A 25,803-nucleotide genomic window follows, 5' to 3' on the forward strand; every position below is an offset into this window, starting at 1 on the left:
ATTTGACCCCTGCAGTTTAAACTTCCACAAAATTATTATAACTAAAATTGTTATCAAAGTTTATGTGTAAAGTACTTTATGTTTCTGTGTTGATTACCTAAATAGCCCTTTGAATAAAACATAACTCCCTCCCACCCCCACTTATACATCCAGTATTCCTATTATGCGACAATGGAAAAATATTCAAATCACCATAAAATCTCACTGATTGATCTAAAATTGGAAAGAAATATTATTTTTTGGTGTTTTAATGGCTTTATATTATTTCTAAGTACAGATTTTTGTTATTTATAACCAATGCGTTACAAAGTGTGTACAGGACATTGAAAACATATCATCATGTCAATTTCATGTTTACCCGGTAGTGCCCATTACATTATGAACACTCATTAAATATGAAGCAAAAAAAATGATGTTAATCATTTATTTAGAGACGTTAAACATTGGCTGGGGTCAAATTGACCCCAAACATAATAGGAGGGTTAAACACAACGGGCTCTAGTTTCGCAGACCAGGCGAGGTGGGGGCGTAGCGCAGATGCACTTCGCCAACTGGGTGTGGCCAGGCGGATTTTCCAAGTTTGGCATGCCGTGCTCGGCAGTGTTGGGCAAGCTACTTGGAAAATGTAGTGAGCTAAGCTACCAGTTACTCTGCATTAAATGAAGCTTCACTACACTGAAGCTACCCTCCAGATAATGTAGCAAGCTAAGCTACAACACAGTGACAACATGTAGCTTAACTACATCAAAGCTACTTTTTTTTTTTTTTTTTTTTAAACATGAACCAACTTCACAAGTCAGAAACAGAAAGTCAGGCAAAAAATGTTCAGTTCATTAGTTGATGAAACTGTGCTCTCTCTGCTTTTACTGCTACAAACTATGGCAACAAAAATACACAACATGTCACATAATAACAAAAAGCAGGTAGTGCATTTATACTAATGTGGGGGAAGTATGTATATACACTACTCACAAAAAGTTAGGGATATTTGGCTTTTGGGTGAAATTTATGGAAAATGTAAAATGTTCACGCTACAGTGATATTATATAATGAAAGTAGGGCATTTAAGTAGAAGCATACACTGGTGATTTCCTCATCTCAAACAATTTCTTTAAACAAAAGCCAACAATAGTGGTGGGTATACCACAACAAAAAATGTCAGTGTCAATAACTTGTCATGTGCCCTTGAGCATCAATTACAGCTTGACAACGACGTCTCATGCTGTTCACAAGTCGACTTATTGTCTGCTGAGGCATGGCATCCCACTCTTCTTAAAGGGCGGCCCTCAGGACATTGAGGTTCTGGGGTACAGAGCTCCAGCCTCGACACGGCGACTCAGCTGATCCCATAGGTTTTCTATGGGATTCAGGTCTGAGAAAGTGCAGGCCACTCCATTTGAGGTACCCCAGTCTCCCGCAGCCATTCCCTAATGATACGACCTCGATAAACTGGAGCATCAAACACCTGATGTGAATTTTGCCATTAAACTCCTTGTTAGGGAGCAGCATCTTGTGCAAAAAGTACAGAAACATTGAACAGTTGGACATGTGCATTCAAAAGTTTACAGAAGGTCACATTAGTTCACCTGTAAAGGTTCTAATGCATTTTAGGTTCATCCTGAAATTTCACCCGAAAGCCGAATATCCCTAACTTTTTGTGAGTAGTGTATGTTAGTGTGTGTGTATGTGTGCACACCTGTATTTGCATGTAGTTTCTGCCTGTGTTCCAAAGTTTTTTCCTTATTAGTGGATAAGGAGGCCAGGCATCCTGATCTTTTTTACCAGCTTTCTTAACAGCTGCTTGTTCACGTGACACATGTGCTCGTGTCCCGCTGCAGCTGACAGGTAGGACTGGTACGCGACGTCAAACAGGAAAGCGGCTGTCGGCTACACGTACAGGTCCGCGAGCAGCGGTGACGTCACCCACTGCTCCCGATCTATGTCAGATGTCAAACCGCAGCAAAAGCTCCGTTGCATTTAAGTTTGAGAAATGCCTGGGAAAATGTAGCTTCTGTGGACGCTACCGCGCTATTTGATCAGTAAAATAGTTTCACTACTTAAAAGCTATTTGATTTGGAAAACAGCGACGCTATGACCACGCTACTGACAAATGTAGTTAAACTAGTAACGTCGCTACTTGTAACGCCGCTACTGCCCAACACTGGTGCTCGGTGGCGCAAGTACTCCGCCGTCCCTCCTACCGGCGCAAGGGAGGAGAGAAGGTGTAGAGTGGGTTTGACACAGCCGATTCACATTTAACCAATCAAATGAGCATGAGCACCATGTCCTCGCCTTTAAAATGCGCTGCGCGAAGGCGTAATGAAAGTTTACACAACTGACATGGAGGTCTACTGCCGCAGGCGGAGCGGAGACCGGCGAGCAGTGTGGACACGTCACCAAACCTCACAGGCAGGCTTCCGGAATGTCAGACACATGAACAATGCAATAAATACCGACAAAAAACACTATTCAATGCTACGATCACAATCAGCACATACATATATCTCCATATCAACTGTCCCGTCACAACTGATGTCAGATCAAAGGAGATTGGCACCGTTTGTGCTGATTGTGAGGTGCGCCAGTCAGCCAAACTTCCACTGCGCCGGCTCCGCTCCGCCTTGCGCTGAAAGTAGACGTGGTTTCAGATGGCGAGCTTTTGGCGCACCTCGGCGAAGCCTTTTGGCACGAAACTGTCACTGCGCCAAGCTGAATCTGTCGGCACCTCCCCCCGCTGCGCCGCCACTCCCATCTCGGTGCACCTCGGTCTGCGAAACTCAAACTGTCCGCCTCTCCCGTTTCGCCGGTCGAAACTAGCTCTGCGCGGGGTTCGCCTCACTGTGCCACCCCACGCTGCGCCGGGAAACTAGAGCCCAACCAGTTATGACAATGAGGTCAGTAATTCATTAGGTTATTAATAAAGCCAGTGACTACAAAGACTGGGAAACACAGGTAACATGGATGTTTTCATATGGGCAATATTAAGATGACCTCAAAAAGCAATAAAAAAAAAAACAAAAAAAAAAAACACAAACAATAAACAATGTAATGGCTTCAAGAGAATCAGTTTTTCCTCAGTAATATACAGATTTATATCAGCTGGTCCAAAATCTTATTAGGTCATCTTGTGGGAACTTCTGGTGTAAATAAGTTCATGTCATGTACTGTCTCTGGAGGTTCTCTGTCATCCAGATCATGTTTGTTCACATAGAGTTGAACTGAGGTTAACTGGACTTGTTTGTAAATTCTCAAAGGTGGTTCACTTCTCATCCAAGAAGCTTGTTCAGTTCTAACAGACTGATAGTGAGCCCTGGGTATATAACCTGTGTGGGGGCAGTCCTGATCCTGGTCTGTCAAACCAATCCAAGCATCTGCATTTAACTGAATGAAAAAGTTCTGCTTGTAAGAAAAATAAAGATGTACCTGACTGAGCAGGAGAAAATTATCTGTCATCCATAACTTGATATATAAAATTTAGTTAAAATGGCATCTATAGGCCCTGTGTCATCAAGAGACATGAATATATAGAGCTGTGTATCGTCAGCATAGCTATGAAAATTTATGCTGTGCCTCGTGATGACACTCTCAAGTTGCAGCATGTAACATAAAAAAGATGTGGGACCTAAAATAGAACCTTGAGGAACACCACAAATAATTGTATAGCTTTTAGATGAACTAATGAACTAATTTCTGTTCTGTCACCTCTTACAAGTCCAGTTGACCTCAGTTCATCTATATGTGAATACCTGCCATGTATTGTTCTTGTTGACAAGAATGTTATCCCACAGGGAACATAGAAACGCAAGTTACAAACACGACCATAAAAACTTACCATCCTGTCTAACGTGTCATGCTGTTGGGGCTTAAAAAGTAAAATGAGTTATTTCCATTTTGTGTTGACAGTGCTCCTGTCAGTCCAATGAGAGGTCCATTTGTCAGCTTTGTGGTATGATTTCCAAAAGAACTGATTAGTATGAAGTTACAGAAATTATTATAACATTTAAGAAAATTTAAGAGCCTTGGAATACTCTCTTCCTTGTTATCAAACACAAACAGATTTAGAATTCCAATCTATTTTCTATAAACAACTGAACATATTTCACTTAAACTCTAACAGGACAGAGCTTCAACTATATAACAGAACACGCTTTACGTAATGCAGAGTCGTGTTTTTCTCCAGTGCACGCATTAGTTGTCATTGTTATTGGTCTTAAAACATCAGTGCAGCTGCGGTGTTAAGCAGTTATTTAAAACCTGGTGTGAAGCCCAGTTCTCGTCAACACTCTATGCTAATATTAATTAATATTAATATATATGATAATATGTCACCATTATATTATGGTATATTATTAATATTAATGCTAATACTAATAATATACCAAATATGAGTTTGCAAAGGACAAATTACTCATAATTTCAGCACCTGGCTAGGGCTTTAACATCCTATAGTAGTGAACTGGATAGTCTTTATTGTCCCTGAGGGGCAATTTGGTTTGCAAGCAGTGGTCAATACAACCCATACACATCATAACATAAATAAAAGGCATAAATAGGCCTATATATAATATACATATAATAGATGCCATCATAATAAAAGTTGCAATGAGTTATAAAAGCACTAAGAGTCCATTAGTCATTTGTTAAAGTGTGTGTGCAGTTACAACCACACTTACAGCTTGTTTAAGAACCCAACAGCTGAAGGAACAATGATGTAGGATATCTGGTTGATTTGACCCGCCAAAGGAAAGCAAACCTTCTCTCTGATGGCAGGAGTCGAAATAATGCATGAAGGGGCTTTAGAGTCTGCCAATATTGCCTTTGCCCTCCAAGTCTACCTTGATAAACATGGCCAAGATGATTCAAGTTGATGCTAATGGTCTTTTTCCAAAGTTTAACAATGCTTCCCAGCCTATTTTTGTTAAGCATGCTGAGGTTGCCAAACCAACAAGTCATTGCAAAAGTTAAAACTGACTCGATAAAAGATGAATAGAACATTTTCAAGAGCGAGTATGTTAAAAACCCTCAACTTTCTCATGAAAATCAGTGTCTGGATAGCTTTTTTACAGATGGAAACAGTGTGGGCATCAAAAGTCATTTTGTCATCCAAGATGGTGCCCAGTACCGATACTGGCTTACTAAACCGCTATACCATTGATAGAAGTCGGTGCTGTGACAGCGGGGTTTCAGCAAAAGTCGATAATAGGGGTGGGTAAAAATATCGATTCATCAATGCATTGCAATATCTTTTTTCACAATTCAATATCGATTCACAAAAGCCTCTGAATCGATTCAACTCCTAACCAGTAGGGGGCGCGGTGAGCAACACCTCCGTGTGATTCACGTTGTACGGACGGAAGCCGCACTGTACACAACAGCAACATGAAAGCAAGTAGCTGTAGCGTTAAGTCGGCACCTGTGACTTTAAAATCTGACGTTGGGCTCACTTTGGATTTAAATGTAACCCCGGAACACAGGTAACAGACAAGAGTCAAGTCGTGTGTAAACTGTGCCAGGCAGTATTAAGGTAGTGTAATAATACCGCGAACCTGCGCAGCCACCTTAGCCGACACCATGCCGATGTTATGCAGCAACCTGTGGCAGATGCAACTCGACACGTCTTTTATCCTTTTAAGCATTATTACACGAGAGGGTGAGCTTGATGCTGACGGGCGCATCACTGAAGTGACAATAATGACGGTCAGGCACACCCTCTCATGTAATAATGCGATTATACAACTATTACCAACAAAATTAAATGTATAATCAAGATGTATTCATACTGTGATCCATCCACCCACTCCAAGTTAACGTCAGCAGCAAAAATTATTTAAGCATTTCGACTTATTACAGAATAGATATCGAAGTGTTTAAATCAATATCGAATCGAATCGAAATCGAATCAAATCGTGAGGTTCTTAACAATACCCAGCCCTAGTCGATAAGCATCTGTTTGGTCGTAGAGACAGCCCAACAGGAATAAGACCATCAATCCATGTAAAAATAAGTATTGTCTGTGTCTGTCAGTGATTGTCTGTTGCTTAAAATCTTTTCTCTGTATTGTTTTTCCATGTCAGTCATTTCTGAAGAAATTTCACAACAGAGTCTGGATTGGTCTGTCTGATCAGGTCAGAGAGAGTGAGTGGAAGTGGGTGGATGGATCAGGCCTGAGCTACAGGTAAGAAACTGACTTTGAATGTGCTGATCTTTCTGTGATCCAAAATTAAAATTGTGTAAATGTGAAATATCTAGACAACAGCATGTTGCTAGAAAAATATTTATTATGAAAAACACAGTATGGTACAACCTAAGTTGATCTTGGTCGAAGCTGATCACATCTGATGAAAAAAACAATCTGGATCGAAACGTGTTGTGTTACTTTCACATCTATCATCTATCAGTTGATCTGTGTTTTATCAGCACCAGCAGCACACTGGATGTGTACATTTATTTATTTATTTATTTATTTATTTATTGAAGTTTGAATAATGTGTGTGTGCCATCCATTGGATGAACTCATGTAAAAGGCAATAAGGAGTAGGAATATGCTTTAAACAAATTAAAAAAAAAAAAAATTTTATTATTATTTTTATCATGAACCACAAGCCAGTTCCAGTTAATTTACCCATGCAATGACATGCCCTCTAGGCCATTTACACACAATGCAGATTTTTTTTGGTTGATTTTCTATTGTTTTCAATATTTAACCTTGATGTCTCTAACTCAGTAATAAATCATCCTGCTCCCTCCTCATGTTTTTAGCTCATTCTGTCATTAAAGTTATAATGAGATGCAGAAAAATACTTTTTCATTTTATCAGCTAATTCGACGTGCCATAATATACAACTATTTAACACTAAATGCTATGAAGTTGTATTGTCATATGATTTAATCATGAATAGGTCCTGGGCAAAAGGTGAGCCTAATAATGCTGGTCAAGGAGAAGACTGTGCAGAGTTGGACAAAAAAACAGATGCATGGAATGACGGGTTTTGTACTAACAGTCGGCCTTGGATTTGTGAAAAGAAGGATTCAGTCCATCCAGTTGTGCTGTAAATCACATTTTTGCTGTTCCTCTAATGTTAAAATAAAGAGCATGTATTATACCTGATTAAAAATGACATGAATGATTTTACTGTGACAGATTATATTTTATATTATATTATATATATATATATATATATATATATATATATATATATATATATATATATATATATATATATATACATATATATATATATACATATATATATATATATATATATATATATATATATATATATATATATATATATATATACATATATATATATATATATATATATATATATATATATATATATATATATATATATTTTTTTTTTTTTTTTTTTTTTTTTTTTGGGAAATAAAGTCTATGAGATGTTTATGTCAGGGCTTTGAATGAATGAATGAATGAATGAATGAATGAATGAATGAAGGCTTTATCTCGAACATGTGAAAATCACAATGTAAAAACAATACAAAATAGTCAAAAGAACAAAGCTATGATGGTGACACATGTCCAACTCACTCCAGTACACAGTACAACTGTATCAGTTGACTTCCATACATATTATCCAAATTAACAGACTTAAACTATATACCCGTACACCCATAAACAAACATATTTACATGTACATGTTTACCAAGAGTATGAATGAATGAATGAATGAGTCATTTATTTTTTGAAGATGTAGATCACACATTCTTTAAGAGTAGAAATAAATAATGTGAATAAACAAAAATAACATAGTTTTGATTGTCAAGAGTGAATTTCTTGGGGGGGGGGGGGCTTCGCGTTGGAACCAGACTCAGCCTCAAAATCGAAGGACGCCTTGTCCGATGGAGCTGAAGAATAGAGTCAGGATTCCATTACTGGCTCCAAATGAGCCGAGTCTCCTTAAAAAGTGAATCCTCTGTTCTTCCTTATTATAAATTACATTCACATGGTAGGTCCAGGACAGCGCATTGTCCGCGAACAAGCCCAGGTATTTGAATGATGATGTTTGTTTTATTGGTTGGTTGAGAATTGTAACGGAGCTGGATGGGTATGTTGTGTAGCTCCGAAATGATCTCTTCATTATTAGTCAAGCTACTTTTCTTATACAGCACATTTAAAAACAACAGGAGTTACCCCGAAGTGCTTTACAAACATGGCAGAAGGGTTAACAATTCAAATGTCAGCAGATTAAAACTCAAAAAGAGGACATCCATTTGGCAATCAGACTGAACTAAAAGCAAGAGCAAAAACAGTGGATCTTTAAATTTGATTTAAAAGTGCCAGTGGTGGGACAGGATTTAATCTAGGATGGTAAACTATTCCAGAGCCTGCAGGGAGCAGCGGCAGAAAAAGCGCAGTCACCTTTGCTTTTGACCTGGGGGTTGAATGTTGAATTAGCAGATCAGTGATGAATTGTGGAGCTAAACCATAAGGCCTTAAAAACTAACAACACACTCACAAAGAATGACATTTCCAGTTACACATGTTCTGAAAAAAACTATTCTTTATTGTCATCCCATACATCTTTATTTTTCTTGCAAGCAGAAATTCCTCAACTGTGTGAGAGCATCCAGTATTAAACCATGTAGAGCCGATTCTCGGTGTAGCCACAGAAAGCTGAAATATGAGATGGGAGATCCCCTGTAAATATTCTCCATAACTTCAGCAAGATTTTGGCTCATTGGCTTCATAATTTGGACTTAATACTTCGTCTGCTCCAGAGCAGCTCATGTTGAAACTTTTAGAGCCAAACATGAACAACTGGTAATGAACAAATTGTACTGGGTCCTTTTTGTGCTATTTATTGACTGCTGATTGTACCGTGATATATTTGTCATTTTGTATGTTACTTATATTTGTTTATATACTTGTTATATACTTGTTTCCCTGCTGAATCATATTACTTAATAAATAAATCTGGTTTAGATATAGTTGCCATTCACTCATTTATTGTTTGTCTCTAACAGATTCTTGAAGACAAATCTGAGAGAAGATGATCTGGTTAAAGGCCAGCTACAACAACTGGAATGATGAGGGGAAAAGATGTGATATTTGAGGGGGAAAAAAACAGTTGCAAATGAATAGTTTGTTTAATATTTTCTGTTTTGTGTAGTCCAGAATGATCAGTGTTGCTGCAGCATCTCATTCAGTACAGCTGTTACTTTAAAGAAACGTGTTCAGAGGTAATTCACAGGGTTACATAAGAGCTACAGTTACATTACAATACAAACAGCTCAAAATATATCTCAAAGTACATCTCAGGGGGCCACATTGTATCATAAAGTCACCAAAATTATATCACTAAGAAGCTCAATGCACCCCAAAGTTACTCACAATCAGTCAAAATAGAAATTTAAATCACTCATTTGCCCCCATTTTATTCCCATTGTGATTTCTTGTTATATTCCTTCATATATTCATATCCAGCTTTATTTATTTATTTTATTGTAATTCTGTTCACCTGCAAAGCACAAGAGCTGTGGAAATCATTCATTTGGCAGAAGGAACAGCAGGACATAAATCTCTCTCACACATCCAGCGCCGTGTTTGACCACAGGGGGCGTCATTCCAGTTGGCCAGCGCTGGGTCCCTGACGTACATCTCTACACAGTCCTCCACATTGTTGGGACCTCCACGGTCCGGCTGGCCGACCTTCCAGAACCTGCAGGACACACCAACCATGGAGGTCAAACACTTTGTACCAGGGGGCCTTTACAGCCTAATGAGCTCCCTCTTTTAACAATTATTTTCATTTTTCTAATTAACTGAGACATCGTTTAGTCAGTAAAACATTTCAAACAACAGGAAATGCCCATTACAAGCTGCCAGAGGCCATAAACAAGCTGTAAAAAAAACATTTTTTAATTAGAAACATGAAAATTTGTGAGACTGTGACCAGCAAATGTAAATTTATGTATATTTGTATATTTAGTAATTTTTTAAAGTAAATGTTCTTAAAAAATACTAAAAATACTGATTGATCAACTAAATTATAATTACATATTTATACTATATAGTAGTGTACACCAAAAGCATAGTACAAATATAGCACTAAATATGATATACATTGTACAAATACTACTAAATACATACACACACACACATATATAGATAGAAAGATACATACATACATACATAAAGATATAGATGTAGATAGATACAGATATAAATATAGATACAGATATATGGATGTATTTACACATTGTAGGGCTCACTCCAAAACTCCCTTAGCAGTAGTAAGCAGTAAACAGCAGTGTTAGTGCTGATGACTGCTTTGTATATTATATTAACACAGTAGTCTGGATACCTTGAGCCTGGTCACTTGTGTGAAAGATGTTGTAGTTTTAGTTATACATTTTTACCGTGTGACCTAAACACCATCTCTGGGTCACTGGAGCTTTATTGAACCTGCCTGGAGGAGGAGTTTGGGTAGGAGTGTTTAAACCAGGCCTTACGGTTGGGTCAAGGCAGATCCATCCACCCATGTGAAGGTCCCAGAGCTGTCTCTGTCGTACAGACCAATCCAGAACAACAGATCTTTATTGTCCTCCAGGCTGTTCAAGCTGCTCTGTTGAGATTGAGAAGACACAGACAGTCCCAGTGTTAGCTTAGCATTAAGAAGAGCTCTCCCTGAATACCATAAATGATATAAATGTAACCCCACCACACACACACACACACACACACACACACACACACACACACACACACGCTCTTACTGCACTGTACCTGCTCCTCTCCACTGCTGATGATCACCAGGTCAGCGTCTTTGCTCTGGCAGTCCTCTCTGCTCTCCTTCCAGCTCTTCTCCTCTCTGGAGAGGAAGTAACAGCGGGAGTTGATCTCCATCCAATTTTCAGGACAACGCTGACAAAACCCCAAACTTCTCTGCACTGTGGGGGGGATCCTGGCAGCTGTGGATGGGGAACAATAAGTAAAAATACAACTACAACTTTGACTATGGCTATAACTACAACTGCACAACTATAACTACATAGATATCTGTTATTATAGCTATAAAACTATATAGTTGAAAATGTAATAACCTAACTATACAAATAAGAACTGTTTATGGACCTTTATAACTTTATCACTATGTATCTATAATGGTGATATAATTATAACTATATAACCATTTATTTATAATAGTAATAACTGAATTAAGTTACATATAAAGCAATTTTTAACACATTAAGACAAGTGATATGGAAAACACTTTACAATACGAGTACATCAGTTAACGTTAGTTAATGCCGTAATGGTTAATTAACTGTTAGTTAATGATTATTATGGCATTTACTAATGTTAATAATAATTACAATAACCCTTAAACAACATATAAATTAATACCTTAGCATGAACAGCATTAGTACATGATTCTTAGACACATTAGTTAACGGTTTGTTAACTGTTACTTAATGTTTATTACCTGTTACTTGATGTTTATTACGGCATTTACTAATGTTAATTGTTGTACTCTTATTGTAAAGTGTTACCAGTGATATTAATATGGAGATGATGATAATAAGAGGAAGACAAGATGAGCTGCACCTTTATTGATCCCCTGTGCTGGAAATTAATTTGAATATGAAGATGAAGAAGATGATGGGGGAAATAACTGTATAATTACTTTCTATCATATCTATAACAATATAATGATAGTGGTAACTGCAGCTACAAGTCTCCACTCAACAGCAGTTGAGAGCACCAGGCTCTGGTTAATGAACATACAGGGTATATGGTATATAACTGGCCATATTCACTGTTTTCTGTCTTGCTTGTTGACTGTAAGACGTGTGTGTGTGTGTGTGTGTGTGTGTGTGTGTGTGTGTGTGTGTCCTGTAAGTGTAAATCTGTTTGTTTAATGTCCTTGAGTTGTCTACATTATTTAGATGTATTTGGTTAACACTATATTAATGTGTTTGCTAAGTTAAGGTATAGAAGAAACTACAATTTTCATGTCAGTGGAATTTTTTATGTTTCTCATGACGTGTGTGTGTGAGTGTGTGTGTGTGTGTGTGTGTGCAGGCTGTTCTCATTCAACGTTCGTACAAATTCCTACGAAAAATATTGCACTATAATTCGTATATTTCCCACGTAATTGTGAACCAGAAAGTTGTGATCACGTGACCTATGCGCTGCAGGCTGGTCTTACTGTGAAAACAAAATAAATGGCGGACATTCCTTTTATTCTCAGTGGAAAATGCAATATTTTAAGAGAGCTTATGCATTCAAATGCGTTTTGATAACATTTCTCGCGGGAAATGTGCATTTTATTTCCAAAATCTTCGTTCAGTTGGTGTATATAATGTTTACTTTGTTAGTTATTACCAAGATTCTTTCAGGTTTCTATCGTTGCTATGGCTGTTGCTATGGACGCTGCTACCACTGTCGCTGATGTATCTGGGGAGGGAGGCGTGGGGTTAACCTGCTCTCACAGAAATCCGTGAAATGAGCATGACCTCCTAATAACCTCCTCGCATGTAACCTGTTTTAATCGATTTCTATGGTTTTAATTCCGTGTGGTCACCACACAAACGGTGTTCACTGGAAGTCGGCGAGGATCCGTGACGTCATGCTGTGGGTGGTGGTTCATAGATCCCGGAAGTGCAAATTTAATCGATATTCCGGAAAAAGGTCTGATTATTAGCCATAACGTTGTAACCATCCAAGGCAGACTTACCACGAGCTATGAGGTTGTGTAACGATGGCATGTGCTTCAGCCGAGTCCACAAGTCCCGTATAATATCAACTTTATTTTAAGAAAACACGTTTTATTTGCGATGTCATATCACGGAGAAGCACTACATTACCCATAATCCTAGTGTTTATCAGCGACGTGTCTGATTTGACTTTCATCAATAAAGTCAATAAAGTGTAATAAAGTGCATGAAAGTTGATAATATGCTGATATGCTACGCCATTGAACACAACCCTTTCAGTCAGCGAAACAGAGCGGGTGGAAAAACCGCGGAAACACGTCAAAATAGCACTAACGATTTATATATATATTTTTATTTTTCATAACACATCTTTATTCATGATATAAACATAGGCTACATGTTAAGGTTATAGTTTTGGTGTTGAAAAACTACCGTATGTATGTTTTTTAAACCTAATTTCAAAACTTTTCCCCTAACCCGGAAGAGGCGTACCAGAAGCCTATCATGAATAAAGATGTGTTATGAAAAATAAAAATATATATATAAATCTTTAGTGCTATTTTGACGTGTTTCCGTGGTTTTTCCACCCGCTCTGTTTCGCTGACTGAAAGGGTTGTGTTCAATGGCGTAGCATATCAGCATATTATCAACTTTCATGCACTTTATTACACTGTATTGACTTTATTGATGAAAGCCCCACGCCTCCCTCCCCAGATTTCCACGGTGACAGTCAGTGAGGACAATACTTCCGAGCGGAAGCTACATCAGCGACAGTGGTAGCAGCGTCCATAGCAGCAGCCATAGCAACGATAGAAACCTGAAAGAATCTTGGTAATAACTAACAAAGTAAACATTATATACACTAACTGAACGAAGATTTTGGAAATAAAATGCACATTTCCCGCTAGAAATGTTATCAAAATGCATTTGAATGCATAAGCTCTCTTAAAATATTGCATTTTCCACTGAGAATAAAAGGAATGTCCGCCATTTTTCTTAAGGCTCTCGCTTCGGGGCTCGCGCAGGCGCGCTGATCGCTCGTGCTACTGGAAATTCGTAGGAATATGCACGAAAATTTGTGCATTATTTTTCGTACGATATCATACGAACCGTTTCAGGAGAATACGTTGGGGTGTGTGTGTGTGTGTGTGTGTTGAATTCATATGATGTGGAACTGGTATTAATTTTGCTCTCTGTTTTCAGGGCAATAACCACACGTACTCCAAAATGCTTTTGCATTGGATCCTGGCTGCAGTTCGTCTCTCAGTGGCTCATTCACACATGTTCCAGCCCTCCAGCAGCTGTATAACGATAACTGCAATTATAGCTATATTACCAGAACTATATAAATACAGATACAGAACTGTAACTATTACTTACAACTATAACTATACACATTCTCTCGATTTGTTTATTCCTCTGTCCCAAAAGTTAGATGTGGTGTACCTCAAGGCCCAGTTCTAGGTTCAGTTAAATTATCAGTTTACATGCTGCCACTGCCCCATCCACGGCATCGCATTGCTCTGGCAGAGGAAGGCAAATTAAAATCAAAGCAGAAAGACGTCAGGGTTAAAAAGTACTCAGTAGAGCACTATGCATCCTATAAACACTATGCAATAGAGCTTTTTCACAGCAGCCATTTTGACATGAAGTAGTCAGGGAAAAACAGGCGTTACTGATGACACTGGGGGTGCAGCCTGTGTTTGCTCTACTGTTACATGTCAAAATGGCAGCTGTGAAAAAGGTCTGTGGTCAAGATCTGCCACATCCACATTTTTGATAATCACCCAAAGTTAATCATGCCCACTGCCACCCTCCCTTTGGCCAGTCGGTGTGAAAAGTTAATCAGGTCCTCCTTGTCCTATGACCGACCCTTTTCCTTTTCACAAACTGTCATGCAAACTTTTTTTTTTTACAAACAAACAAACAAACAAACATAACCTCTGTCGAACTCTGTCAGCAGAAATAACAACAAAAAGGAGGATTTGGTGGATGCATACTTTAAACATTTCACATGGTACTGAGGTGTTACTGGAAGTGACATGAGGAGCTCAGGCTACTCTCCGATCCCTCACCTTGCTCCTCCAGCTCCTTCTTCAACCTGTCCCTCGCCTGCACCAGCTCCCTCTTCCTGTTGTTGAGTTGACTGACTGTGTCTCGAAGATTGTCTCTGTCTCTGGTCAAAGCGTTGAAGCGCTCTTGCAAGTCGTTGTGTTTATCTTGTAGATTTTTGCATCCAGTCTTTGATGCATCACAGTCACTCTGCACCCGGCTGTCGTCCCTCAATTGGGTTGTGTTGCACTCCAGGCGAGAGTGAGCTGATTAAAAAGACAAAAGCAAAACAAAAAATCAGCAAGGTTTGAGATTTTTGAAATTTATTTTTATTTGTCCCCTATAAGTTGCTAGTAAATTGTTGGATTGATTCGAGAGCAATAGCATTGGCTCACAACACACCAGCTTAGTGTCTTTATGCATTTACAGTGATCCGGTGCTTTGTGCTCAATCTGGGCCATTTTCCAAAGTATACCATGTTCATTTAGATTTTTGAATGCATGCCTTTTCCTTCCTGCAAGCTGGATTTTGCTTTGCGCAAACCTCAAGTTGTGAAGTAAATCTTACACAATGGCATGTTTTCGAAACACACTGCCAGGCGAGAAGTGATGTTTTACTCGGTCAGATTTATTTGAAATATGTTCATTTGTTACACCTGAGACCAATATAAGATGTGAGTTAATTTGGAATTAGCTGCACTTTTTTTTTAAATCTCCCCTGCTCTGTATGCTCAAAGACAATCTGCAATATAGCTTTTTCACAGCAGCCATTTTGACATGAGGTAGTGAGGGAAACACAGGCGTTACTGATGACACTGGGGGTGCAGCCTGTGTTTGCTCTACTGTTACATGTCAAAATGGCAGCTGTGAAAAAGGTCTGTGGTCAAGATCGACCACATCCACATTTTTGATAATCACCAAAAGTTAATCATGCCCACTGCTACTCTCTCTTTGGCCAGTTGGTGTGAAAAGTTAATTAGTTCCTCCTTATCCTATAACCAACCTTTTCACAAACTATCATACAAACTTTTTTTTTTTTTTTTTGTGCAATCAAACAAACAAACATAACCCCTGTCTAACTCTGTTGAAAGAGGTAACAACAAAAAGGAAGATTTGGTGGATGCATATTTTATGGATTTCACATGGTACTGAGGTGTTACTGGAAGTGACATGAGGAGCTCAGGCTGCTCTCCGATCCCTCACCTTGCTGCTCCAGCTCCTTCTTCAGCCTGTCCCTCTCCTGCACCAACTCCCTCTTCCTGTTGTTGAGTCGACTGACTGCGTCTCGAAGATTGTCTCTGTCTCTGGTCAAAGCGTTGAAACGCTCTTGTAAGTCGTTGTGTTTATCTTGTAGATTTTTGCATCCAGTCTTTGATGCATCACAGTCACTCTGCAGCCGGCTGTCGTCCCTCGGCTGAGTTGTGTTGCACTCCAGGCGAGAGTGAGCTGATTAAAAAGACAAAACAAAAACAAAAAAATCAGTAGGGTTTAATTAAGAGTTCATATTTATTTGTCCCGTTTTTTATGCTACTAAATTACTAGGATGGAAGAACAATAAATTTGATTCAAGAGGGACAGCAATTGGTTAGAGCCATAGAATTTGAATGGAAAAATTCAGTTTGAATTCGTATTCAGTTTCTATGGTCAGAATACACCAGCTTAAAGTGTTCATGTGTTTGCAGTGATCTGGTGCTTTGTGCACCTTGTGGACCGTTTTCAAAAGCATACCCTGCCTATTTAGATTTTTGAATGCATGCCTTTTCCTTCCTGCAAGCTGGATTTTGCTTTGTGCAAACCTCAAGTTGTGAAGTGAATCTTACACAATGGCATGTTTTCGAAACACACTGCCAGGCAAGAAGTGAAGCTTTATTATTTCAGATTTTTTGAAACATGTTTATTTGTTACACCTGAGACCAGTATAAGATACGAGTTCTTTTGGGATTAGTTTTACTTTTTTTTTTTTTTTTTTTTTTTTTTTAATCTCCCCTGCTCTGTATGCGCAAAGACAAGAGCCCGTACTCACAAGTAAGACGCAGAGTCACATTGAGAGCGGCTTGCAGGGCACACAGCAGCCCAAAGGACACGAAAATCACTGTGAGGAGTCTGCTCTCTGAAAAATCAACATATATTACATATTATCTATTACATATATCTATATCTGTTTATCTATCTGTCTATCAATAGATAGATAGACATATAGATAGGTAAGATATATCTATATATGCTGAGCATGTTATACGTGTGTTTGATTACCTTTTTTAAGTCTGGCCTCCTTCTTCATCAGCTCACGTCTCCCAGGTGGTCTATTGACATACTCGGCCATCTCCACTGCCTGCATCACTCGGTCTGTCTTTACCTCTGAAGATCGGATGTGAAGGGCGTCGAGTGTGTCCTGTGTGCTGTGCGTTCCTTCTGTTGATGTGTTTTCTTTGTCATGCATGAGCTAAGATGCTGATTTCACAGCAGCTGGTTTAGAGAAGTTGGTCAGGGGGCCTGTATCTGTGGAAATGGCATCTGGAGAGGTCTGGTGGTGGTGGTGGTGAAGAAGTCTGGTGTGTCCTCTTATAAGGTTTTTGTTTAATTTTCTAACACAACATGTTCATGACGATCTCTTTTAATGCACATTGCTATTAACATAGTTGTGTAGTAAAGTAGCACAAAGTATGTTGTCCCAAAGAAGACACTCAAATTAATTAAAATGACACATTCTTTTTGAGGGCATAAGGCAGGTAATTTTTAGGATATGGATTTTAGTTTGACTTCAATTCGACTCACCAAGACTTTTTAAGTTTGATGACTGACCTCAATATATTATGCCATATTGGTTTTGATAGTGTAGTTTAATGGCTGACACATGTAAGTTTCACTGTGTAAATTCATGAATTGTGATTTATGAGTTGCTTTCCATGTGCTTACTCCATATTTCAATGATATAAAGTGTGCCACACTGGTTTTCGGTACAAAGTGGGGGGTAATAAATAAGGCCTCTTCTAAAACAAGAAGAGGCCTTATTACTTTACTTGTTTGAATCATGGAAGCATCATATTACAGGTGAACAGACACGCAGACAAATACAGTCACACAGTACAGCATCAGTTTTATTTGCAGCAGTGACCTAAAACACCAGCAGGAACCGTCTCAAAGTCATTAAGATTCAATTTCTACCAGCAGATTTAAAGCTGCATTCATTATGTGTGGAATCAGCCATGTTAACATTTCGCCAAATAAGGATACTTGGATCCACTGTCCACCTCTAAATTAGCCATCTATGTTCAGTGTAATTGTATGGTAGTTATTTCCTCATGGTCAATATTAAATCTTGATTTATTCATATAAAACCTTGTAATCACTGACTGTCAAGTTTAAACTGAACTTCCTCTTTCTGTGTCTCGCTTTTATCGTATTTCCACATAAATAAGTGACTCACGACAGATTTAAAAAAAAAAAAAAAAAAAAAAAAACAGTCAGAGTGATTTCATGGGATCCATGTGGTTGTTAATACAATAAAGCTGAATTCTGTCTCCTGTTGAGAAACATGAGACAGTGTGATGGAAAGAGACTCCTGCATTTAGCTCCCCTGAAGTAACTTCAAAGTGAAATTGTTTTTATTTTTGGTTTATTGTTTTATGGCTGCACTAATATGCATCATTTTATACATAATTCCCTGTAATTCAGCAGGATATGTTTGGTATCTTTGGAAACCTTGGGATCTCTATTAGAATCTAAAGTTCTGCGGTTTCAAACAAAAACTTCAGCCGCACAGCAAAGACAAACACGTAGAAGGGACCAACGGGTAGAAACAGTTAATTCCACTATAATAAGCAAAACTGAACATATTTACATGGTAATCACATGTTAGTTTCATGGATGTAAAATGTAGGTTATTGCCAATTCACAGTTTGAATAAACAGCACAAATCCATAATTGAGCAGTAAGAAACTCATATACTGATACTACTTCTTAACTCAGTGAATCACCACTGCATTTGGTGATTGTTCTATCATATATATTTAATTTAATACATATACTCTGCTTTTTAACTTCCCATTTTTTGTAGGTCTTTTGTAGGTCAACACTAAACAAATGGGTGTGAAAAGTCATATATGTCTGACAACTTCTTTGGCAAATTGTGGCTGATTCTTGTGTTCAGTCCCCGACCTCAACAAGGGAAAAAGAAATTCTCAGAAAGAGATGGAGAGTATTCATTTTTTGATTGTTGAAAAGATGCTGACAAACTTTAATAAATATGATCTATAAATTGCCTCCCATATTTAAACTATTTAAAGCTGTCTTGGGAAAATTTGAAAGGGACAAGAAAGGCTGGAGACCTAACATTAGTGGAAGTGTGCTTCATTTTTAAGTTTTTGTTTGTTTGTTTGTTTTGGGGTGGAGACATTTTGCTTTATTTTGACAGAGACAGCGGAGAGAGGCAGGAAAGGCAGGGGAGAGAGAAGGGACAACATGCAGCAAACGGCTCAGATGGGAGTCGAACCCAGGGCTCAGCTCCCAGAGGTGGTCCGCTCTCTACCAGGTGAGCCACCGGGACGCCCTCGCTTTCAAGCTGTGATGCGTCTCCTCAGATTTACCACATCTCCATCAGAGACAATGGGACACTGCTCTCTTTAAGGGCTGAGTGTGTTGTTTTACTGAGATTTACAGAGTTCAAACAACTGAGCCACAGAGCTTATATAGGCTATGAGCGACAAACACTTCCACATTTTCACTGCTCATAGTGGTTGCAGTGTTAAAAAAAATCTCCAGAATGAAGAAATGCCTCTAGTGACAAATCAGAGGGAAAAGGAGGAACAACAGAGGTGCGGCGTTTTGCACGCAAACTAGAAGAAGAAGAAGAAGAAGAAGAAGGAAAAGAAGAAAAAGCGGGGAGAGGTAAGTGGATGTCAAAGAGGAAAACATTGACACCGCTGTTGCCCTCCAGTGTGGAGCTATGGTGAGATATTACTACGGCGAGGCTGCTGGGATCACGGAGGACAACTCAGACGCCCCTGAAGCTTCAGCCTCCGGTTTGACCTCAGAGACAAGAGAGGACAGTGGAGGGACGGCCGCAGCGTCTGGTGAGACATTTATCAGCTTTATAACGTCACAGCAGCTTCAGATTCAGCTTGAACCAGAACATATCTGCCTTTTGTCATTAATCATTTTATTCTGTCAGTTCAGGTGAAATATGGTGACATGTCAGAATTTCAAGGCATTATTTTATATGTAGGAAAAACAATAACAATTCAGTGTATAACAAAGTGTCACCGTAACTGTGACTTATTTTGAAGGACTTGTTTTAATGTGATTTTAACTTGATTTTTTAAGCACTTGGCAAATTCAAGTTAGGTTTATAATACCAATATTAATTTGTGTGTGAGCATGTGTTTTGCTTGGAGGCTTTCTAGTTGCCACTTTTGCAGACCGTGTGCCTCTTGGGGATAAAAATCTTGGTCACCACAAAATAAAAAAACAAACAAACATAAACTCTACTTTGAGTTGAGGGGTAACACCATAGACATTGAATGGTTTAGATGGTTGGTTTACCCGTTGAATTTCTATGGGTTACATTTTAAAATAAAATACAAAGCAACTAAATACTTATCAAGGAACAAATGAAAAACAAGTCAAGAAAGAACGACAGCACTCGGTAACAAACAGTGAACAGTTATTACCTGGAAGATTATTGGAACCTGGAAGTTTTTCTATATGGAACTTTATTGTCCCAGATAGAAAAACTTGTGAAAACTTCATCTGCTGACAGGGATAGAGACAGATTCAGTGATTAGACTTCCTCTGTAATTATAAATTTATTACCACACTGTCAGAAATAGGGGTACAGCAAGAGTCCACCTTTGTCCACCAAATTACAGTCTAGACAAATGTCCCCTCTTTAGGGCTGATTACTGACGTCAAGGTAATTATGTGTAACCCCTTTTTCACAGCCAAAAAGAGACAAATAAGTTCCCAAGCAGTAAAAGGTACATATATGAACCGTTTGCTCTAAATGTTAAGATACAATATTAAAAGACAGTGTTTATTAGGCCAAATACAATGAATTCATAAATAAACCTATATAAATAAATACATAAATAAATAAACAGGTTGATTTTAATTTGTAGGCTATGGTTGAGTAGCCTTGAAATGAAAAAAGGTTTTGTAGATTTGTGGATATTAAAAATAATCATTAAAAATTATCAGTCAGTCAATACTGTAGTTATAATACAGGAAGACTGTATTAACCACAAGGGGACAAATAAATATCAGTGTGACCTTGGAGGGTACTGCCCCTCAGGGACAAGCTGCTGTACCCTTAAAGGTATAATCATGTGCTTTATTTTCTGAGAGTGTGTGGTATACTGGTGGCTTCACATTTTATTACATCATCAGTGATCCAGGTTTGATTGTAGATCAGTGGTATTGACAGCTGTTGACAGATGTGGTATCTTAGCAACAGCATGACCAGAGTCCCTCTGAGGTCGGCTGAAGACAATGTCTTACTAGGCACAATGATAGCATTACAAACGTGTGTGTGTGTGTGTGTGTGTGTGTGTGTTACAGGAGGAAGACTGTACAGGCTGCTTGGCGTGAGCTTTGGGCTGCTCTGTATCTTACAAGCTGTTCTCAACGTTTCTCTGCGCCTCACTCTCTGTGAGTCAAACACACACACACACACACACACACACTTACGTTGCAGCTTATCACACAGTGACAAAGCTCAAATAGTTAGCAACACTTGCCAAATTTCTTTATCTTTCTGTGTCTGTTCCAATTCGCCGTGTCACCTCATTTATCACCTCACTGTAGTTGCGTGTTCGTCCGTCAGGCTCACAGCTGTAGTCCAGATCCTGGCAAGTGACTTTTGACACTGAAACTGTGGCAGGCTGACATTCAAAGCCAGAAATAAAAGTTTGGGGAAGTTCACAACCGGAAAGTTTTAGCAGCTGTTGAGGAATAAAACCACACAGTCACAAGGAAGCCAGGAAGGGACTTCCCACATTCACACTTTGTTTTTGTTTTTGTGTTTTTCCCCTCATTGGTGGATCCATCAAACTTGTCAGCTGTGTGTTACTTTTATGTTTGTTTGTTTGTTTGTTTGGTGGTTCAGTTGGTGATACTTCTCAAGGCACATTACTTTGACAGGACAGAAGAAGCCCCAAAGGCACACTAGATGACACAATATACATGTTGCTTACGCACATAAAACAGTGGCACACTTCTTCAGATCTTTACGTACTGATATTCCAGTCATACTCTTCCTGTGTAATGCTGTTATCTTTATTTGAAAGTACCTTGAATTCCCATATTGACTGTACAATAATGGTTTTCTATTTTCATGGTGAATTTTTGCTCTAATTCTGCTTTTGTTCTGAGAAAACTCTCTGCTCAAACTGTCAGACTGGAGCTGACAGAAGATATAATATCCATATAATTGTCTCCTCACTCTCAGACAGTTGTGATTATGTGACTTTAGATGTTGACACCAGCTGCAAAGCCGTGACTGAAGAGAGAGACTGGTTGGAGACGAGGCTAAGTAATATCGGTGAGTTTTTGTTTTGCTTTTGTTGTTGTTTGTTTTGTTTTTCCTCTTACACAGTGTAAGAAAAACAGTGTGTGCAGCAGCAGTGCGGCTGACATGTGAGGAGTGGAATTTCTACAATATAGGATGTAATTAGTTACTAAACAACATAACAGCCTGTTTTGTCTCCATAGAAATTCATTTGTTCGTTCACTCACTCAGCTCATCTTCATTTATGTGCAACGAGGGCGGCTCCTCTCAAGCCAACTGTACCTTTTGAAGTTCTGATGTCTGATTACTTTTATTTTTCTGGATTTTCATTTACTGAGGTTCTCTGTTGTCTTGTTATCCTGAACAGATCAACACGCCCTGCAAGGATGGTTGTACTTCAACAACAGCTTGTACTACTTTTCTTCAGCCAGGAAAACCTGGAACGACAGTAGACAAGACTGTCAGAGCAGAGGTGCCGACCTGGTGATTATCAACAGCAGAGAGGAACAGGTGTGTGTGTGTGTGTGTGTGTGTATGCGTGTGTGCGTGTGTGTATGTGTGTGTCTGCATAAAAGATTTATCATTGCCACCACCCAGTTTGCAGTTTTCACCTAATCAGTCACAGTTTATCCCTGCAGTTTATTTGAACTGTTCTTTGCATTTCCACCACATAAAGATCGGCTCCTGAATAGAAAAATTGGCTCTCAGGAACCACAAAGTAGAAGCTGTCAAGTGGGAACCGAGCAGGTGTGAGTTATTCTGCAAGGAAAGATAGAGACGACAACCAAGGAAACTTTGTGATCCGGTGAAAAATAGTGGTTGAAAATGTTTGGTTTTTTTTTCCAACACTAAACAGAGATTCCCTCACACTTGCGTATATATCTGCAAATAAAAATGTTGTAACAAGCAGAAAAAAAAACACTTTTGAGTTTATGATTCTAAAAGTTAAACCTGTGAGGCTCTGTTCTGCAGGGGACAGCAGGCAGGCGGGGTCACCATGTCTTCATCCATGATGCCATGGCTTCCCCTCCAGTGATTGGTCAAAACACAGACCGGTTCTTTAATTTGAACCTTCCTCCAAGAATTTTGAACCGAACCAGTTTGAGAACCAGAACTGATATATTTCCATGTTACATGCTGTCAGATTTGTAGGTTACAGCTTGTTTTTATTTCTATGAGCCAGGAGTTCACAGGGCAGCTCAAGAAGCTGACTTGGATTGGACTGACTGACAGCGAGACAGAGGGAATATGGAAATGGGTGGATGGGACACCGCTGACCACCAGGTGCTCAAATTACTTTTGTATTTGAATTCACTCAGCTTCAGTGTTGAGATGAAAACGGTGTTAAAATGGCAGTTCACATTCTGCTGTCAGCAGTCTATTTGTTATTATATACAAGTGTAATCGACCCTCCAAGCTCTTTACAGCCCCTTTACCTCCAAAGTGATGGAACTACTTTCTTTCCCAGGAAAAAGAGAAGTTCCACCTTCCAAACTTGTACTTCCACACTGTAGAGAGCAGTTCTGCCAGTTTAGAAACGAGGGCGCAGGAAAAGGCACCAATAATGAAGCCAAAACAAATGTGTGATATTGTGCAGCCTTCCAAAAAAAAAAAAAAAAAGAAAGAAAAATCAGCTTTGGGTCAGTTTGCTGGGCCAAATCCACCTCATTAATTTTGGAGAGGAGCTTCATTACCAGTGAAGCGCTCTCGTTCTTGTGACAGGGAAGGAGCTGATGGAGGATCAATTACATTTTAAATATTCTGTCAAGGTAACCTGTGATTATGACTATGACTCAGATTAATGTAATGAGTTCATGCCACTGCCAACAACACTAGAAAAACTACCAAACATATTTGGATAGATCAGTTGCTGCATCAAACTGCAGCAATTTTGAAAATCTGTGTAAATACAGCGCCGCCATGAAAGTGGAGAAAACGTCCATATTGTGCATCCAGCTGCTTTTCCCTGCATCATTTTGTGAATTTATGGTCATTTTAAAACATTTTCCAAAGCTGTTTTATTATCTTTTCTCATGCCAAACTCTCTCAAGACTTCATGTTTATTTGAATTGACTTTGAACTCTTTCATGTTGCTGTTCACCAAATGCTTCCTGTAATGTGTGTAAAAGCTGGGGACTAATTTATTTTTTAATTTATTTTTATGTTTCAGCTACTGGGGCCCTGGGGAGCCTAACAGTGATGGAGGCAAAAATGAAGACTGTGGAGAAATCAAGTTCCATGATAGGAAAAACAGCTGGAATGATGAATCATGTGGCAGTTCAAACTTCTGGATCTGTGAGAAGCCGGCCGACCCATAACTCAGAATCTGAACCTGCTGGAGGACAGGAAGATAAGATGCATCTGTTGTTTCCAACCGGACTGTGAATGCATCGCTGAAACGCTGAGGCTGCCGTCGGAAAAATGGCTCATTAGAGACATGCAATGGCATAAATGCATATAATCGTACATTCATGTGCACAAACATACACACACACACACACATATTTGCAATTAAGTTTATTGCTTTGATCACTGAAAGTCTTGAAATCACAGGTATAATATCAGCCATACCCACATTCATTGCTAAATAAATGTTTTATGTCCTTGGTTGTCGTGATAGACATACTTATATACTTTTATTTAAATCCACAAATGTTTCAGTAAATTATTAAGTGTAAAGTAAGAACAGATCAAATGCATCCTATGATCTCCAAAATGTTCAGAGTTATGTTGTTTAGGAGCTACTACACTCTAATGTAGATGTGATTTATTTATTTTGTTATATACATGTATTTCACTTTTCTATGATGATATTTTGTTCACCTGAATGCCTCCTGTTCTTTTTTCATGATTGTTCTCTTTTTCATTTGTTTCATTTGATTTCATAAAATTGCTTTATAATAAATGAAAAATAACTGTTGACAACCCATAGGCTAGTTCAATTTGTTTTGTCTGTTGTTTTTAGGCATAAACAGTGAAAATCCAAAGGGTTTTCTCTCTGACTCTAAGTCTAAACCTTAAATTTTCCTGCAGCATCGAAACCACTGGTTCCAGACTTTTTGTTAGGAGGTCTTTTAAGATCCTTGAAGATCCTTGAGGGTAATTCGTGGTACCAGGCTGCTAAACAAAGTGAGGAATACATTGGTTTCTAATAATTTGCCCATTATGAGGATTAAGTCCAAGGGTGTCGTCCTGTTTGTATGTAAAGCCCTTTGACACTGTAAACAGTGGTATTGCGCCCTAAATGAACTTGAACTTGAACTTGAACTTGAGACTGTAAATGACATAATAAATACCTTCTGGGTTCCTCAAAAAACAAAACAGTTCAAAAGGAACCATCCTGGAAAACTGTCATATGTCAAAAGCTTGTGGAAGTGCTGAAAGAGTTTCTGAGGTCTTTTTAAAGATGTTCCTCAAGGAACCCTCTGAGGTTCTGCAGGTAAAGTGTACCCAACCTGTGATGCATTTACAGAGTTAGTCTGAAACTGTTTGTTAATATTTATATATATACACTACTCACAAAAAGTTAGGGATATTTGGCTTTTGGGTGAAACTTATGGAAAA

The 25,803-nt window shown here is 38.7% G+C and overlaps 1 protein-coding gene across 1 annotated transcript; it reads left to right on the forward strand.

Moving 5' to 3' along the window:
* Nucleotides 1-19,680: 19,680 nt before the first annotated feature.
* Nucleotides 19,681-24,732, forward strand: LOC115361825 (CD209 antigen-like protein E). Its single transcript, XM_030055489.1, has 6 exons — nucleotides 19,681-19,807; nucleotides 21,291-21,380; nucleotides 22,204-22,272; nucleotides 22,607-22,749; nucleotides 23,423-23,523; nucleotides 24,410-24,732. Exons 1-6 carry the CDS (start codon nucleotides 19,681-19,683, stop codon nucleotides 24,555-24,557), a joined length of 678 nt encoding a protein of 225 aa, XP_029911349.1. The 3' UTR covers nucleotides 24,558-24,732.
* Nucleotides 24,733-25,803: the final 1,071 nt, after the last annotated feature.

This window comes from Myripristis murdjan, chromosome 1 (genome assembly GCF_902150065.1).
Source record: "Myripristis murdjan chromosome 1, fMyrMur1.1, whole genome shotgun sequence".
Lineage (NCBI taxonomy): Eukaryota > Metazoa > Chordata > Actinopteri > Holocentriformes > Holocentridae > Myripristis > Myripristis murdjan.